Raw genomic sequence first — 17,852 nt, 5'->3', positions numbered from 1 at the left:
CTCAGAGAGGACCTCACACTCTGCACAAGAGTTATCCGCAGCGCAGGGACTCTTGCAAAGCCTACACAATGTGTGAGGATCCCACTTAGCCGACTTCCTAGTGCCGCACTGAGTGCAGAAGGAGGCGAATACCATGGTGGAACGCACGACAGGGTACGCTGCCGAGGGGTGACGGCAGAGTAAACTCCTATCCGAGGAGGATAGGCACGTCACAAGCGAATGGTCCGACCAGGCGGAAGGTTCGCCTGTCCTCCGCCTCTCCGTCAAGGCGAAAGGTCCGCCAATGCTCCTCTACACCACACAAGGGTTGAGGACCACACAAGGGTTGAGGGGAACGACAGAAGAATCTCCTAGCGAAGGGTCCGTCTAGGCGGAGGGTCCGCCTGACCTCCGCTACTGCGCACAAAGGCGCAGGTGAACGATTGTTAAGGAACCCCTAACGAAAGGTCCGCTCGGGCGAAGGGTTCGCCTGTCCTCTGCCTCTCCGTCAAGGCGGAAGGTCCGCCTATCCGCCAACCCGCCAGCGAGTAACGCGGAAGCCCGACAAGGGTCCGAGTGCACGAGCCACACAAGCGTGAACCGAGACACAATCGGGACACCCGTGAAGCACGTGCAAGTGGGACGACGGCCGACGACCCACAAACTGCTGGCAAGAAAGAAAAAATCAGCTAGTCGCAGATAACGAAAAACACCTAAAAGCGACTAGAATGATGATAGTAGAGAGAGAGAGAGAGATATAGAAAAATGCAATAAACAAAGCACACACTTAACTAGAATCCAGTAGAGCGGCCAAGCAACACGTCTTGACTCGCTCGTCTCTAGTAAGGGAATGACGTGTCCAGGTCATCTCGTGACCTGGGTGACCTACCGCCCGTATGTTGACCTCGCATCTCTACTTTTTGTAGACTGTGTTATGAGAGAAATTGAGTAAGCGCCACTCACGTGGGCATTGTTGGCTTTCTTACCTGATAAGTATGTAAAAAATTAGTGGTATGTTCAATTTACATATGCTTGAAATATCCAGCATTGTATGCATGTAGCCTTAACTTTAGTCTAGATCTTAACAGCCTGAATATGAATTAGCTTTAACTCATATGTATTAGTTTGCTGAGGTGGAAGGAATTTCTGGTGTTTAACAACGGTTGTTTTATATCTATGTAGCAGCCATAACATTTCTGAGTTCCATTCGTTGGCTTCACATTATTTTTTAACGTATGTGCCGAGGATTTAAAAATATTCACTGTAATAGCTAGTTTCAATGTACCCATATAAAACCAGTTTCGTTGCATTAATCCATGAATGAATAAAAACTTTTTGTAACCTAGTCAATTCTTTGTGCCATGTTCATGTTATTCATGTATTTTTCTATGTATTTACAGCTGAAAGGGCTTTGGACATAGTGAAAAAGGTAGACCGATCAGAATAATATGGTCTCAACGTGACCCTTCCCTGAGAAAGTCTGGTGTGGGCAATGTGTTCATCAAGAATTTGGACAAAAGCATTGACAACAAGGCTCTGTACGATACTTTCTCGGCTTTTGGCAACATCCTGTCGTGTAAGGTATGTTAGACAATATGTGGACATTGGATATTTGGGTAGTGGCAAAGGAGAGCTCTTGAAATTAATTTTAGTATATGCAGTGTAATTCTCAGCTGTGGTGAAACAATTTAGTGCTGTATTGTCTTTTCATGAACTGTTTTCCTCTGTTGAAGTGAGTGATGTGTTTTGTGTACTTATTGTACATAGAATTTAAGCAAAATGAATTTTGTTTGATTTCGGTAGGTTTTAAGTAAGGCCCTCAAATTTTACTTTTGCAGATAGCTTCCGATGAAAATGGCTCGAAAGGTTATGGCTTTGTCCAGTTTGGGACTGAAGAAGCAGCCAGACAGGCCATTGAGAAAGTTAATGGCATGTTGCTTAACGGCAAGAAAGTGTAAGTTTTGTCTAGAAGCATATGTGTCATGGCTGAATTTTCTTGCAAAGTTTTAATGGAACCATAATGAGTTTAATGCCGTTCTCTTCATGGAAAGTACCTGCAACATAAAATCATTACTCACCCACGGGTAGCCTCCCTTGAGCCATGCACTTTTGGCGCGCAAATAGTCACGTGTCATGCCATGCTCCTCACTCACTACTTTTTCGCCCTAGAGGACAGACGCGAACACACCGAAGTCCCGATACAGCACATATCCTTTTCTATTTTCGGACTTACATCAACCAAATTACAGCTGTATTCGGTTTTTGATCTGTATGTAACAAAATTACTATCTAATTGCCCATAATGTATATGTGAGTAATGATTTTACGTCAACTTCAGTGAAGGAACTTCAAGATATTGAAGCGTTCCTCTGTGTTCGGATAGAAGGAGACAAGCATAATAAGCATGAGTCAGGATAAGTATAAAATATCAATGTTACTCAGAAAATTACATTTTGGCAATCATCAGGTCTTTGGAGTACCCCCACTTTGTTACTTTCAAGTCATTTGCAACTCAGACCAACTGTCAAGTTGTCAGATAACATCTTTGATACTGATGAAAATGAGTGCATTCAGTTCTTGTACATAGTGGTCCTGGTGCCATCCAAGGTTGTGCAATGTTATCACACTGTCCTAACACAAGTTTTCTTTTGCCCAATGACTACACGTGGGTCCATTCTGAAGGAAATTGAAGATCTTATCTTAGTAATGCACTGGGACATTATAGTCTGATTTTTAATGACATCAAATTCATGGGGAATTAGTGGACATCAGCTTTGTAATAAGATGAACATGTCCTCGTTACTTTCAGCTTAAGGAAGGACATGCTGCAAAATTGGTACCCTTCATTGGTACCCTTTGCATATGAATGCCAGTTATCGCTTTTAAATATTTAGTTGTAGGGATAAGGTATGTTCTGGTTTTGTATGTGCGAAACTAGTCTTTTAGGCATGGTCTTGGATTTCTACGTGTTAGTTACAGGTTTCAAAGTGACTCAAAGTAATGGAATGTGAAGATACTTTTTTCCTTCCTGAAATGGTGGTTAGGGGTATTTTGTCACCTAGAAATGCGAGTCATTTTAAACTGAGAATTGATAGAAGTGCCTTGGGAAAGTTTCCCATGCATGAACAACTATTTCCACATGTATAATTTAGTACATTTTGTATGCAAATGCATCTTGGCAGCTTTCCTTACTTTTCTTACTCTTTGTAACAGGTATGTGGGCAAGTTCATCCCTAGGAAAGAGCGAATCGCTCTCCTTGGTGACTAGAAGAAACGCTTCAACAATGTTTACATCAAGAACTTCGGTGACGAGTTAGATGATGACAAGATTAGGGAACTGTTTGGTCCATTTGGCAAGATTATAAGTGCCAAGGTATGGTCTTTTTTAAAAAAAAGAAAACAACTAGTTAATCTCAACTTTTGATATGTAACAAATCACATGAGTTCGCTGAAAGTTCATTATGAATGGGCAAGGTTTTGTCTGTAATAGTTTGAAATAGCTCAAACAATATTTTTTTGCCTGTCATGGTTAATGATCTCTAACAGTAACCAGTTGCCTCCTGTGTGAAGGCTGATCTACCTCAGCTTGGTTAAATTACATGTTATATAGAGGTATGCATTGAAACTTTAGGATTCAGTATTTTGACTGAATTGAATATTTGTTTACAGGTTATGACTGATGAAACTGGCAAGTCTAGAGGGTTTGGTTTTGTTAGCTACGAGGAACCTGAGGCAGCTAAGAAGGTGTGTATTAAGCAACTCTCAATCTAATGGGCTCTTGTGGACTTTATATTATAGCTAGCTTTGTTTATGTTGTTAAATGTTTCCTTATCATGACTCATGCTGAATTGCTTATCTCGTCTTCCCTGGTGAAGGTAGTGGAATACCTGAAATCCCTTGAAGTTCCCTTCTAAGAGAAGCGGACATACAAAACACTCACCCACGAATAGTATCCATTTCCTGCACACTTGGTCAGCTAATCATGTCTACAGTGTAGATTAAGGCTGTCGGCAGTTGACCCGCATTTAGTTTGTCCGGCGTGTAAGCCCTGATGTTCTTCTGATACTCGTAATATTTTGCAGAAATTTATCTGAATCAGAATTAAATGTATACATGCGAGAGACAGGCAACGTCAGCTTGCATCAGCCATGTCAAAATCTGGTGATCTAAATTCGGGTAACCGTTTATCTATTTCTGCTGAGATTCATTCCAGTGATATGTCAGCCGTATCTCCGAGGTAATGTCTAGGGTCTGGTGAGTCGTCTCCTAAACACAGAAGAACAGAAGAGACTGTCTACAGGGGCAGAACTGTCACAGAAAAAGATATCTAATTCGTCGAAGTTGAAGTCCAAATCATTGCAGAATCAGCATTCTTCGATGAAGAAATTGTTTGGGGAAGAGATCGTCCCTCTACGAGAACGTTACATCTTCGACGAGCTTCTGATGAGTCTTCGCAGTGAGGAAGATAGCAACCAACGTAGTCAACGTGCAGTGTTATCTAGATCGACCCCGATGGCATCATCAGAACCATTATGAGCATCAACAGACTTCGTCAGCAACCTCGGGCATTGCAGCAAGCAACTCTAGAACTCAGCCGTCACTACACTCAAAGCAGCCATTCGACGCAGGCGCCTTCATGCAGCAAATTACAATGCAGATGATGAGCCTTATGGAGCGACAGTTGGATGAAGAGAGAAGACTGCACTCATCAACAATGTCGACTGCGACTCATCTAGACCTGCACTCACACCCAAAGACAAAGAAAAGGTATATGCACGCACATGCTCCAGAAGATAGACGCCCCTGTCATCTCGTCGCAGTCCAGAGAGGGATCCACCCACCCAGTGAATGCACCCGCATGAGTTTTTACACTCGCGTGAGTGCATTCACGGATCTACTTGTGAACGCAGAAGATATTTAGTCTCCCCAGCTCATAGGAGGCGCAGTCTGCAGTCTTTGTGCCCTTCAGACTTGGACTCACATAGAAGGGATCGTTGGCGTTCAGTGAATGCGTCTCACTGTAGGAGGGATGAAGATAGACACTACTGAGAGTCGTCGCTGAAGGAAGCCCTCTTTTCAAATTCTGAAGTCACATCGTGGATCACGGATGGCTCAGACTTAGTCTCACCATGCAATGAGCTTAACACGTACAAGATGAAGAATGATGACATGATTAACATGTTAACGTTCTCGCCGATATCTCCCATATATACATATCCCTGAGATGTTATCTACGGTGTCTAAGTAAGCAACCAAGTTTCAACAACAACAGGTCCACCGTTCAATGCTTGTCGTTTCCCTCTTCATCACACGGAGCCCTCATCAGAGCACCAGATGTTGACGAAGGTTACACGGCAATCAACACAGCCCACAGCTGATCCTACAAGTTAGAAGACAAGAGGCTTGCTCAGCTTGACACTACTACAAGACGAACATTCTTTGGACTAGCTCGATCTAGAGCCTTAAGCGAGACTCTCTTTACAAAGTTCAGCAATCCTGCCAACGAGAAAGAGAGAATGATCCTGAACACCTAGCCTCTACTACTGCGAGTGTAAATCTACTTCGTCAACAAGGGCTCTTGTCTGACTCGTCATGGAGTGAGAGCTTAACAAAGTCTTTGTATCAAGCCCCATGATCTGCACCTACTGTGTTTAATGGGAAGATAGAAGAGGTAGGAAGAACAGTTGCTCAAGACTCCAGAGATGTCATGATGATCAAATCCATTGACACTTTGACTTCAGTGCTTAAGCAGCCAAATCAACGTTACACTTGCAAGTCCAAGTTCTTGAGGGTACAAAGAGCAAGGGATAAGAAGTTTAACGCTCGAGGGGAGAAGTCGTCTTCTTCCTTTCATCGCTCCTGTGGAGGAAACAAGCGCCCTCAGACGTCAGGCCATTCGTCTAGGGACGGAGGAGGAGGTAAACATTGAAGATCAGGTTCAGAACGACTGGAGTCTTCCACCCCCATCCGTTCTCATACGACTGTCTCAAGTAGGTGGATGTCTTCAACTCTACTGGAAGAACTGGGGAATTCTCAATGACGACTACATCATGAATATTCTGCAAGACGGCCATAAGATTCAGTTAAAATGTACACCGCCGCTCACAAGACTACCAGCTCCCATCATGTATGCAGACAATCAACTGTTGCAGAAGGCAGCGGTAGAAGTAATACAGCCACAGAGTCTGATGCCCGAGTTTTACTCCCCAATCTTCTTAGTACCGAAGAAGAATTCCAGAGAGACTCATTTACAACTTGAAGAAATTCAACAAAAAGTTTCTATGGAAACCAGAATGCTTCAAGATGATACATCTTCCTCAACTACGACTCCTCATCTGACCGGCAGACTATCTAGCCAGCACAGATCTGCAAGATGTTTACCTACATATCCCGATTCATCAATAATCCAGGAAATATCTGTGCTTCCTTTTCAACAGTCAGCAGTATCAGTGGACGGCCCTACCATTTGGAATATCTTCGGCCCCGTGGCTATTTACTCAGGTAACCAAGCCCATCGTCAACTATCTGCACCTGAAGGGGCTACACAGAGCTTTCTACCTGGACGACAGCATACAAGTGCATCAAGAGAAAAATCAACTCAAACTACGGTTAGACTTCACAATCAGGCTACTAACACAACTGGGATGGTTAGTAAATCATATGAAGTCGGAATTGGAACCTCAACAAGATCTCAAATTCCTCGGAATTCGTTTCATCACTGCATTGAATCAGATTGTCGTTCTGGAGGACCGATGGGTCAAGATTCAAGAAATGATAAGGCAAGCACTACTCTCTCCGATGGCACGTAGACAATGGCAGTGTCTACTAGGTATCCTCACGTCAGTACAACATATGACCAGAAGAGGAAGACTGCAGCTGTGTCCATTACAACGCTTCTTGAATCTTATCTCAACAACAAAAGTCAGATTCCGCTCCCAGACAGTGTCAAGCCCTTTCTACTTCGGTGGACTCACTGATCGAACATCTGCGCAGGGACTTGTATGTTAGAGCCGGTATTCAACAACCATCTCTACGTAGACACATCTCTGCAAGGATGGGGAGCTCATCTAGAGAATGGGGTAGCAGCAGGGGTCTGGAACAAAGAGGAACAGGTTCTTCACATCAACCAGTTGGAAATAAAAACTGTCATTCATGCCATCCATCACTGGTCAATATCACCTTAGCCTTACGGAAATCCACTCGCACACTTTATGATGACAAACAGAAACGATTTGAGGCATACGCCAGGAAGAAAGGGTTCACGGCGATGAAGGCGACACATTGTTACATTTAAGAATTTGCCGTGGCAAACGATGTAGGAAATCCCCCGTGAACCAGCTAAACAGAACAAAGACAAGTCTAAAACATTCAAATATTATTATCAAGGCAAAGGGAGCAAGTTATACAAAGTCACAAGTCAATTTCACAATATCGATTTCAAATACAATACAAGTGAGACAAAATCTAAGGCAATGGGTCACAAAAATATAATAGATCCATAGCAAACTCACCAAAGTCTTAGTGCGAGAGAGAAACAGTTATGCAGAATGTAAACACAGCGATTGGTCTGACAGCGGTTGATGTCGATCAGGTGTTGACAGATGATATACATGTTCCAGTATTGTGAATGTGTCCAAGACTCAACACGGCAACTAGCCTTTTTATATATACATATGGAAATTAATTAAGCAACACCAAATTCAAAGACACATAAAAACTTAACAAAGTTTAACGAAGTAATTTTGATGATTGATTATTCAATTTTGATGTATTGACATACAGCATGAGCTTTTCATGGGTTGATATGACGCGCGTGAAGCTTGCACAACGCACGTGCATTGCTTTAACCTCAACTTTCGAAAAATGCACTTTTTCCCTGGGGTGTTTACAAGCGCAGGTTGTCGATTGCATTCGGTTTTTCATTCATTTCAATGTCATGGCACGTAGGAAATTATCAGAGGCCACTCGTTGGCAAATAATCGGCATGAGGAATGCTGGTATGTCTCTAAGACAAATCGGGACTCAAATCGGACGACATCATTCCATAATTTCAAAACTTTTGAAAAAATACCGGGCCACTAATGAAGTTAAAGACCTGCCTAGACCAGGAAGACCCAGGAAGACCACAGTCCGGGAGGACAGAGCTTTACTGAGACTTGTACGGCGCAGGTCCTTCGACTCGAGCTCTCGGTTGAGACAGGAGTGGCTGCCAGGGAGACCCATCTCGAACAGGACTGTTCGGAATCGTCTGAAAGCTGCAGGATACCGGGCAAGGAGGCCAATCAAGCGACCCAGACTGTCTCCAGCCCATAAGGCAGCCCGACTGGCCTGGTGTAATGACCGTTTGCACTGGAACATTGCCTCTTGGAGGAAGGTCCATTTCTCAGATGAGAGCCGGTTCTTGCTGCACATGGTGGACGGTCGTACTCGGGTCTGGAGGCAGAGGAACACAGCAATGGCTCCACGGAACATCCAGGAGACTGTGGCCTTTGGGGGAGGTTCCGTTATGGTATGGGGGTGCATTTCCATGAACTGCAAGTTGGATATCATTACCATCCGTGGCAACCTTAACGGTGTTCGTTACCAACAGGAGGTTCTTGACAGGGCTGTGGTACCTCATTTTGAGAACCATCCTCTGGCAACGAGACCCATATTTATGGACGACAATGCTAGACCTCACAGGGCGCATGCTGTAAATGATTTTTTGCGGCAAAATGCAATTGACAGAATTCCATGGCCTGCCATGAGCCCTGACCTCAACCCCATTGAACATTTGTGGGACTTTATTGGCCGTCGTGTGAGGCAGAGAGACCCACCAGTCCATAATCTCAACGAATTGACGGCTGCCCTGCATGAGGAGTGGAACAGGATCCCCCAGAATCAGATCCGGAGACTCATCCAAGGAATGAGGAGGCGTCTGGAATCGGTGGTGCGTGCGCAGGGAGGACACACTAGATATTGATGAAAGTCGGTGTGCAGACTCTCAGATGACTGTTCTTTCTTTCCATGTGACATTTGTGTTAATACACCTGACAACAACGTCTGTGGATGAATAGTAAATTGTGTCCATTTTTTCATGAATTTAAGACAGTTTTAAGAATTTGGATTTCGTTGCAATAAAGCAAAGTCTTGATACTTTTTCCCTTTAAGTTGTTTGTCAGAGATCGTCTGTTGAATAAAAAAGTGTCAAACTATATCAACCCGGCATATTTTGATTGTCAGAACACTTCAAAGTTGCTCCAATAGAAAAAATTGGGGTGTTGCTTGATTAATTTCCAGGTGTATATATTCAGTCATTTCCCGAAAGTTTGTGCACAAATGAACATCGCCACTCATGTGGAATGCTCTAGCAGTCTCTCGGAAGTAACAAATAGAAAAACAAGGGCAGATAATTTAGGGAAACCTGTTACCATAATCCCAAAAGCGTTGACCATCTCTTATACAGGATGTGACCCATCATAATTATTATTCAAAACACTAAACGTTGTGACCCAATAATAATTATTACTTAATTAATAACAAAATATACAGAAAATACACACTCATAAGAACATCCTTAGATAGCAGATTATCTGTGCCATCTACGTCATTCCAGAGGTCTGAAAGCTCTACATTATCTACATACATGGCAGCTCTCAGCTCAGTCGTCACCATGGGAACGGGGACATGCTGACTAAAGTACAGGAGTTACTTTTCTTACTACGCTCCTTCAAGTTGAAAGATCAACAAATCAGATTTAGAGCTCCAGCGTCGAATCTAAATGTCGTACTCCAACATCTCACAAGTGATGCGAATGAGCTGCTCGATCGGACCTCAATTGAACTGCTGACTCAAAAGACGCTATTTTTACTTGCCTTGGCGACAGTTGCACGAATGTCAGAAATTCATGCTCTAAACTTTAATCAAACGAAGTTTGATGCCAGTCACCAAGAGACGGCTCATCTGTGTCTACGATAGGATTTTATTGTGAAAAATCATCTGCCAGGTCATCCGGTCAGACAGCGGCCTTATCCTCAATCCTTGGACCTCATGATAAGCAATTAAGCATGAGTCAGGATAAGGAAAAATAGCTACTTTTCTGAATAAAATTGATATTTTATACTTGTCCTGACTCATGACAAAAGGCCCCCCAGCCGCCCCTCTCAGAAACGCTGAATTCCTATATTCTCGTGTCGGATGATTATTAAAGAGAGAGTGATAATCAGGGCCGATCAGCTGACCATGTGCATGGGAAATGGAGGCTACTCGTGGGTGAGTGTATTTTTATGTCAAGGGATTTCAGGTGTTCCACTACCTTCGCCAGGGAAGAGGCGATAAGCAATTAAGCATGAGTCAGGATAAGTATATAATATCAATTTTATTCCGAAAATTACATTATTATTCAGCTTTTGGATAAAAATTATACTGTTATACATTGTATCAAAAACAAATGTACTGCTCGTTTAAATAACTATGCTGAAGAATTATATATAAAAAAAGTACTTTTTGTTTTTTAGGCCGTAGATAACCTGAACGGCATGGAGCTTGCAAGTGGGAAGGTGTTGTATGCTGGGCGTGCTCAAAAGAAAGCAGAACGTCAAGCTGAACTGAAGGACAAGTTCGAGAAGATCAAAATGGAGAGAATCAATCGATACCAGGGTGTGAATTTGTATGTCAAAAATCTGGATGATGTGGTTGACGATGAGAGACTAAGAAAGGAGTTCTCACAGTCTGGAACCATCACCAGTGTTAGGGTATGTGAACTTTGTTTTGTTGGTGTTATCATTAATGGTTGATGTTGTTTCATGCCCATACACCCTGGTACGTAGCTTTATCCAAATAGCTGTTCACCTCCTTACTACTGGACAATATTGAACATCGGACAGGTGTATCCGTATGACACAGTTGAGTGTTTTCTGTGATCACTTGCCTGAGTACTTAAAGCTTCACTGTGGATTTCCAACTGGTTTCTAACAATTAGGCCAATTTTTTATGCTTTAAGACCCGTGATGATCTGGGGTAGAAAAGATCTTCAGCAGCCCATGCTTACCACAAAAGGTGACTGTTGTATACAACAGCTAACTTGATTAGCATGTCAATGGTCATGTTGTTGAACACTCTTGATCAAGCTCAGCTCACTTGTGCTTTGAAATTTAACCTTTAAACAAATATACTCTATTGCTGATGTTTGTGCATTTTTTATAAATTTTTCTAGGTCATGAGTGAAGATGGGCGGTCCAAAGGCTTCGGCTTTGTGTGCTTCAGCTCTCCAGAGGAGGCAACCAAGGCTGTGACCGAGATGAATGGTCGTACCATTGTGTCAAAACCACTGGCCCAGCGCAAGGAAGACCGACGTGCTCACCTTCCCTCACAGTACATGCAGAGAATGACCACAACGAGACGACAGGTAAACATTCTTCTGCTAAACAAGTATTTGCAAGTTATATCAAGTTTGGATGAGACTTTGTATCTTGCCTAATCTTCAGTCAGTTTTTGTGTTTCTTTTCCACTATTTTATTCAAGTGTCTTTGGTTGTTTTTGATCAATGTCTAAGACAATGGATTGTTGACTTAACTAGGAAAGTAACTTAACTTTCTCACGACTGAAACAGCTTTGCATAGTTTTCCTTATGGTCATGGTACTCCAAGCTGTCAAATGAATTCCAAGTCTGCCCTGAGGGAAACCTTTTAATTGTTACCTTAATAAGCAACACTTCACTTTCCTCCTATAGTTAGCATATTGAAAGACAGCTAGGGGGATTTAAAATCTTAGGATCACACGTAGTTTTGGTGAAATATTAAAGCTTAGGTTCACACATAGTTTTGATGAGAATGATTTATTAAATTCTTGAATTGGATTCTTCAGTGCACAGTGTCCACCATGCCCCAAACCCAGTGTGGATTTTTCGTACCAAGACAGATGCCCAAAGTCAGAGCCAGTCCCAGGTGGTAGACAACTGCTGGTTAGTTAATGATTATTTGACCCTTCCCTTGTAGAGGGCTTGTGAGAGCGTATCAAAAGTCATCCCCAAGCAATTGGGTATGTCGTGAATGTACGCAGGTATTAGTCTAAACATTATTTGATCCAGTTTTATATGCAGTTTATCTTTTTAGAAACTTTTTTTCAGATTTGTCATGTAAATCTTTTTGGAGTGAATTTTCTTCAAAATTGGATACATTATCATAGTGATAGTTTAGGAATTTCCTGTCTTTATGCAAACATACTTGGCAAAGCGCTGAGAATGAAAACAGCTTTGAAAATATTGTGGCTATAGATTGTTTCTCATGTTATATATGGGACCCATGTGCTGGGTGCTTTGCTAATGTTAAAGATGCTAATTAGTGTGTTTTATTGTCCCCAGATTGACGAGGTTGTTGCTGTGTTTACAGGCCGGGAAAGCCACATTTCCTAAACAGATAGCCTCAACTGATGTGGCTCTCCCGGCAATAGTTACGATTGCGTGAACATCGAATGTGGCTCTCCCGGCAATAGTTACGGTTGCGTGAACATCGAATGTGGCTCTCCCGGCGATAGTTACGGTTGCATGAACATCCCGGTTATGCTGTCAAAAACATATTTAGTGATTCAAATCCGTTACCGTATTTAACAAAGAAAGACATGATTCCTCATAATTTTATTCAGATTACAACATGTTTTGTTTCTATAATTAGCACAACATTATATACTTATAGGTAATAACGCATAGATAAGCACATAAGCAGTGTCTCCTCACATATAAGAACTGTACCAAAGGTCAGTTATAAAAACTGTAATGCAATTTTCATTACAGAACTTATAAACGATATAACCTACTGATCAGAAAGGTTTATCTGTATCCTAACACCGACATATCGCCACCACCCCACCCTAGGCCTACCCCATCCCACACCCTCTCCCTCACACACCAGCACACACTCGTTCTCTACCATACATATCGCTCTGGCCAGTACACCTGATTAATATTTGAACCTTTTAGACAGACAAGTGTATGTCAAGGAAGGCACGGATGTTAACAGTTGTGCTCAATCATGGGTATCACTTCATCATATGTTCCTAATAATCTCACTACATTATGGCATAGTCGGACGCGCTAACCCGAACCCGAAGTGACAGCTATATTACAGAACCATTGAAATGCATGCTATAGCATTGTCAGTCTTGTAATAAACTATTTACCCATTACAAACCTAACCCTAGTGATACAAGATTTCAAATGTATTGAAGTGCATGTCCTACAATCACAGCATTTACATATATTATGTTATGCAAGCTGGAAACCATATGAAAACAATGGCCAGATTTACACACCTGTGAAATACATGTAAATGCAGAGTTGATTGTTTGTTTATTTTAACAGGGCTTTAAATGTATGTAATTCTAACAGCCAGGTGATTCATAGATTTCAAACGTTGTTCATATGGCCGATGGATGACACGTATATTTTCTAACATTAGTCATTTTATGCAGTGCAAGAAGTCACTTACTTGTATTATAGACAAACAAGACTGATTCAGTGTCAGTTAAAGTGGGGACGCTATTTTACCGATTACTGTGAGCCATTAATTAACGTACTGGAAATGTGGCTTTACTGGCTACAGTCATGTTATTGAAATGTGGCCTTCCTGTCAATAGTCATTTTTAAAATGTGGCTTTCCCGGCCTGTCACCGTTGCTGTATTGCAAGCCCACCAGGCTAAAGAAGCCGCTGCCACGTCCAACTAGGGCGACAAGTGATCTCTTTATCACTTCCTCCGTTTGTTATTTCTGCACCCTCAAGCTAGACAGGGAACATCTGGAAAAACGGCAATTTAGCTGGATTGTAAATTGTAACTGTTAGTGTAAGCAAACTTTGTCTTGCATGGTTTTGTCTGTCCTTTTGATGGTGCAGAATTGCTTTCTTACAGTTTGAAAAAAAAAATAGAAAAAAATAGCAAAATATGTTAAAATAAGTACAAAATAGGAGAGTTCTCCTGTTTTCACTGTTAAAAAACATCAGTTGCAGTCAGGTACTGATAGATTATTAACTCTATCCATAAATCCGCTGTTATGACTTGCCAGTATGTAATAGCGTTATAAAAATAGCAACAGACTAAAAAAAATCTTTCTATTGTGTACAATGTTTGTTCATTTCTTTGCTGTATTGTATGTTTGTCAAATTTCTTTGAATGACTAAACCATTGCTTGTCAGTTGAGTTGTGTGGAAGCATTTAAGAGAACATGAGAAGAGGGACTACTGTAATGGATGTAGTTAATAATCTATTGAGTCTGTTAAACCAATGTTTTATTTTACAACAAATAAACCGTTTCATTGAATTGTATATTGTCGTCAATAACAGCTGAACTGTTCCATTAATACGTTCAGACATACTGTTGGTAGATGCCAACATGAGGTAAGATGCTGTAAACCTGCTAACTGTGCATTGCTGTTTTGAAGCAGTATTTGTTTACAGAAAGTAACGCATGTTGGGGTAATCAGTACTTTCATAGCAGCTTGGCCACGTCACATGCTCGGATAACCAAAGCTGCCCTGGAGGCTCTAGAAGATTAATAATCACATGGCTTATTCCACAAGGCATCCCTTGTACTGTTAGGGGAACAGGCAATTTTTAACGTACTTGCCTGCTTCTTACTAAGGCAGGACTCTGGTTCCAGAGGCTCGAGTGTCAAGCTGTACAAGTCATCCAACCAAGGATTCTCCCTCTGTGCATTTAACTTCAAGGGGTATGCACAGGACTACACACCATTTTGTTTCCTCCATCTGCTCTGCATGCATGTCCTGATGCCCCAACTGGTCCTCCACATATTGAGTCAGACTAACGCTCAGAATGTGTACAATTTTCATATGAATAGTTGTATGTGAACTGAAAAGAGCCCCAGTGAAATGGGAAAATCCAGATCTTCAGCTTTTTAGGCCTGCCATTGCATGGTAGGATAGGTTAGTGTAGGGTAAAGGATGGCTTTCATGGATGTATACAAATATACATTAGACTTTGTAACATACACTTTATACTTGTTTAACACGGGTAATAGTATTTCGCGCATTTTGACATACTATGTGCTGGAACCTGTATTTTTACCCACAAGTGGATTAAAATCTCCATCTGTTATTTGCGAAGTTATGAAATGACGAAAGAGTTGGGTTGTCAGTTAAAAACGAAGGAGTGCTTAACCGTAAAACGAGGCCGATCCAAATTTAAAAGTATGGGTTTTTTTCGTACGCGCTAAACTTCACCGTACAACTACAACGAAGAATGCGAAATCAGCGAATTATTCACTGAAGCGGTCATAATATGAGATGCAAAGTGCGACTGATTGTGACTTCAAGTCGTTATTTGTTAGTTATCTTCGACACCACTGCACTGTCACATACTACCATATCAATCCATTCTTTGAATATTGACACCCGGTATGTACCCAAATGAAAATAGAGAGACGTGGAGATACTGCAAGTTTTAGAAGCCTGAAGACTCAAACTATACTCATGGAAAAAGTTAAGGGAACGCATGTTTCTTAGGGCAATTCAAAATTTCTCTTTACTAACTTCAGCGCCGCGTATTATTGTTTTAGCGAAGAGCAGTTCACTCAAACTCACCATAATGCTTTCCATGCACGTGCACTACATGCTCCTAAAGGTACATGCACTTAGATTTACACGTGACTTATGTGCACTGTTAAACAACGGTTAAAATCATTGTAAACATGGCGAGACAGTACTTAACTTTGGCACAAAAATGGGAGGCAATTGGCATGGTTAATGGTGGTAGCTCATTACGACAGGTTGCAACAACTTTTCACAAGTCTGTTAGCGTGATCTCCAGACTTTTGAATCTCTATAGAGCGACTGGTGACAAAATGAGGCATAGTCGGGGATGGAAAAAGAAAACCACCCAAGGGATGACCGGACCCTTCGCCTTATTGCTCTGCGAGACAGGTTCAAATCCTCCTCCAAAATCAATACGGACTTCAGGCGAAGAACAAACGTCAGAATTTGTTCACGTACAGTACGTAATGGTCTTAAATCGGCTGGTAAAAAAACCGCCGTCCATTGGTTGGAATCAACATGACTGAGCAAAACAAGAGCTTGAGAGCAGTGGGCACGGAACCATGGAGGCAGAACCGTACGTCAATGGAGAAACACCATGTTTAGTGATGTTAGCTGGTACACACTAGACCATAATGACGGTCGAATTCCAGTTTGGAGACGCGTTAGGGAACGTCACAGTGCCTGAACCATTAAACAGCATGGTCATTTTGGAGGGGACTCTGTTATGGTGTGGGGCGGGTTTACCTTTAACCACAAAACAGATCTTGTGCGTGTTGATGGCAGGATTACAGGTGTACGATATCGTGACGAGATCTAAACCTGATTGTGATCCCCTTTGCGCGTTCGAGTTCCAGCATGACAATGCCCGCCCTCACATCGCTCATGTTTGTCGGGACAGACTGAGGGCTGCGGGTGTCCGGGTGTTGCAATGGCCTGCTAATAGTCCTGACCTTAACCCCATCGAACATCTTTGGGATGTTCTTGGCCGCAGTGTTCGGGACAGACATGTTCAACCCAACTATTTGGATGAACTTTTCGTGGCTCTCCAGGAAGAATGGCATAGAATTCCGAGTGGTACCATCCGTACACTCATTCGCAGCATGCCACGACGATGCTAAGCAGTTCTCCAGAGACATGGGGGACACACCCGATATTGATTTTCATATCAATAAGCCTTTTCATCTGTATGAACTTTTCCCTTACTGTTTCAAAGATTAAACGTCACAGCTATTTCATGCGTTCCCTTAAATTTTTCCATGAGTATATTTCCTTTTGGCCTCAAAATGAACCTAACTAATGATGACTTCATGCTATCTACCAAGTCATCTAGCCCGACCATGTCATTCATTATCATTTCTATGAGGGGTCAATTCTATGGAATTTTAATTTAGGCCTCGATCATTAGTTACATGTGTGGGCGTGTCAAAGGTGAGTCCACGAAAAGCTGCAGTGTTCAAGGAGGACAATGATATACTCTGCCAAAATTGAAACTGTAGATTGGAAAAATTGAATATTTGCCCCAAACCAAACGAATGGCTTCGCTGAAAAAAGGAAATGCTGAACTAAAATGTTACGTTACACTCACGTCTGTAGTGAATCGCTAAAGACCAGTGAACGTTCGGACTGGCGGGATCGGGTGGTCATGCTCACCGAAATGGTTGACACGGGTTCCCAATTGCGTATATCAATGCTCATGCTGTTGATCACTGGATTGTCTGGTCCTGAATCCATTATTTACAGAACGACGCCATAGAGCAGGAAGATTGCTCAGGTGGCAAGGTAGGCCATATCATACCTATGGACCCGCCACAACAATATGCTAGGTGTGTTAATGACAGACCCAGGTCAGGCCGACTTGGAGTTACCTGGAGATCTCTACATCCGGGTGAGACATCTTCATTCAAATACCACGGACGCATCATCCACAATATTCCAAATCCCTGAACTGCGCCGAATCCCTGACCAGACAGTGCGGAATTGGCTACACGTTTTTGCCAGTTCAACGCCGCACCCTCAGAGTCAGGCACCTAATCGCCAGCACACAGAGTCAGAAGCCTAGCGCGCGCTCAGCCACTACGACTCCCACAAAAATGAAAGTCGGACAACTGGTAGTCTAGACTGCGTTCTTTGTGTAAATTGGCACGGCTCCCACGGTCGAAAGCTATGACTGGACGATGCCATTTAGAAAGTGGTCAAATGCAACGTATGTCATATTTGGGATTTCACTTACTCAGTAAAGTACAAATTCTAGTACTTTTTTGGTTGAGTCCCATCCGGGATTCGAACCCGCACCCTCAGAGTCAGGCACCTAATCGCCAACACAGAAAGTCAGCCGACTTTCATTTTTTATG

At 42.4% G+C, this 17,852-nt stretch overlaps 1 protein-coding gene across 1 annotated transcript; it reads left to right on the top strand.

Moving 5' to 3' along the window:
- Window positions 1-1,379: 1,379 nt before the first annotated feature.
- On the top strand, window positions 1,380-14,270 carry LOC137278556 (polyadenylate-binding protein 1-like). Its single transcript, XM_067810996.1, has 8 exons — window positions 1,380-1,560; window positions 1,818-1,933; window positions 3,193-3,352; window positions 3,649-3,723; window positions 10,476-10,712; window positions 11,174-11,365; window positions 11,824-11,920; window positions 12,320-14,270. Exons 4-7 carry the CDS (start codon window positions 3,652-3,654, stop codon window positions 11,908-11,910), a joined length of 588 nt encoding a protein of 195 aa, XP_067667097.1. The 5' UTR covers window positions 1,380-1,560; window positions 1,818-1,933; window positions 3,193-3,352; window positions 3,649-3,651; the 3' UTR covers window positions 11,911-11,920; window positions 12,320-14,270.
- The last annotated feature ends 3,582 nt before the right edge of the window (window positions 14,271-17,852 follow it).

This window comes from Haliotis asinina, chromosome 3 (assembly GCF_037392515.1).
Source record: "Haliotis asinina isolate JCU_RB_2024 chromosome 3, JCU_Hal_asi_v2, whole genome shotgun sequence".
NCBI lineage: Eukaryota > Metazoa > Mollusca > Gastropoda > Lepetellida > Haliotidae > Haliotis > Haliotis asinina.
This window is presented reverse-complemented; position numbering and strand designations above follow the sequence as displayed.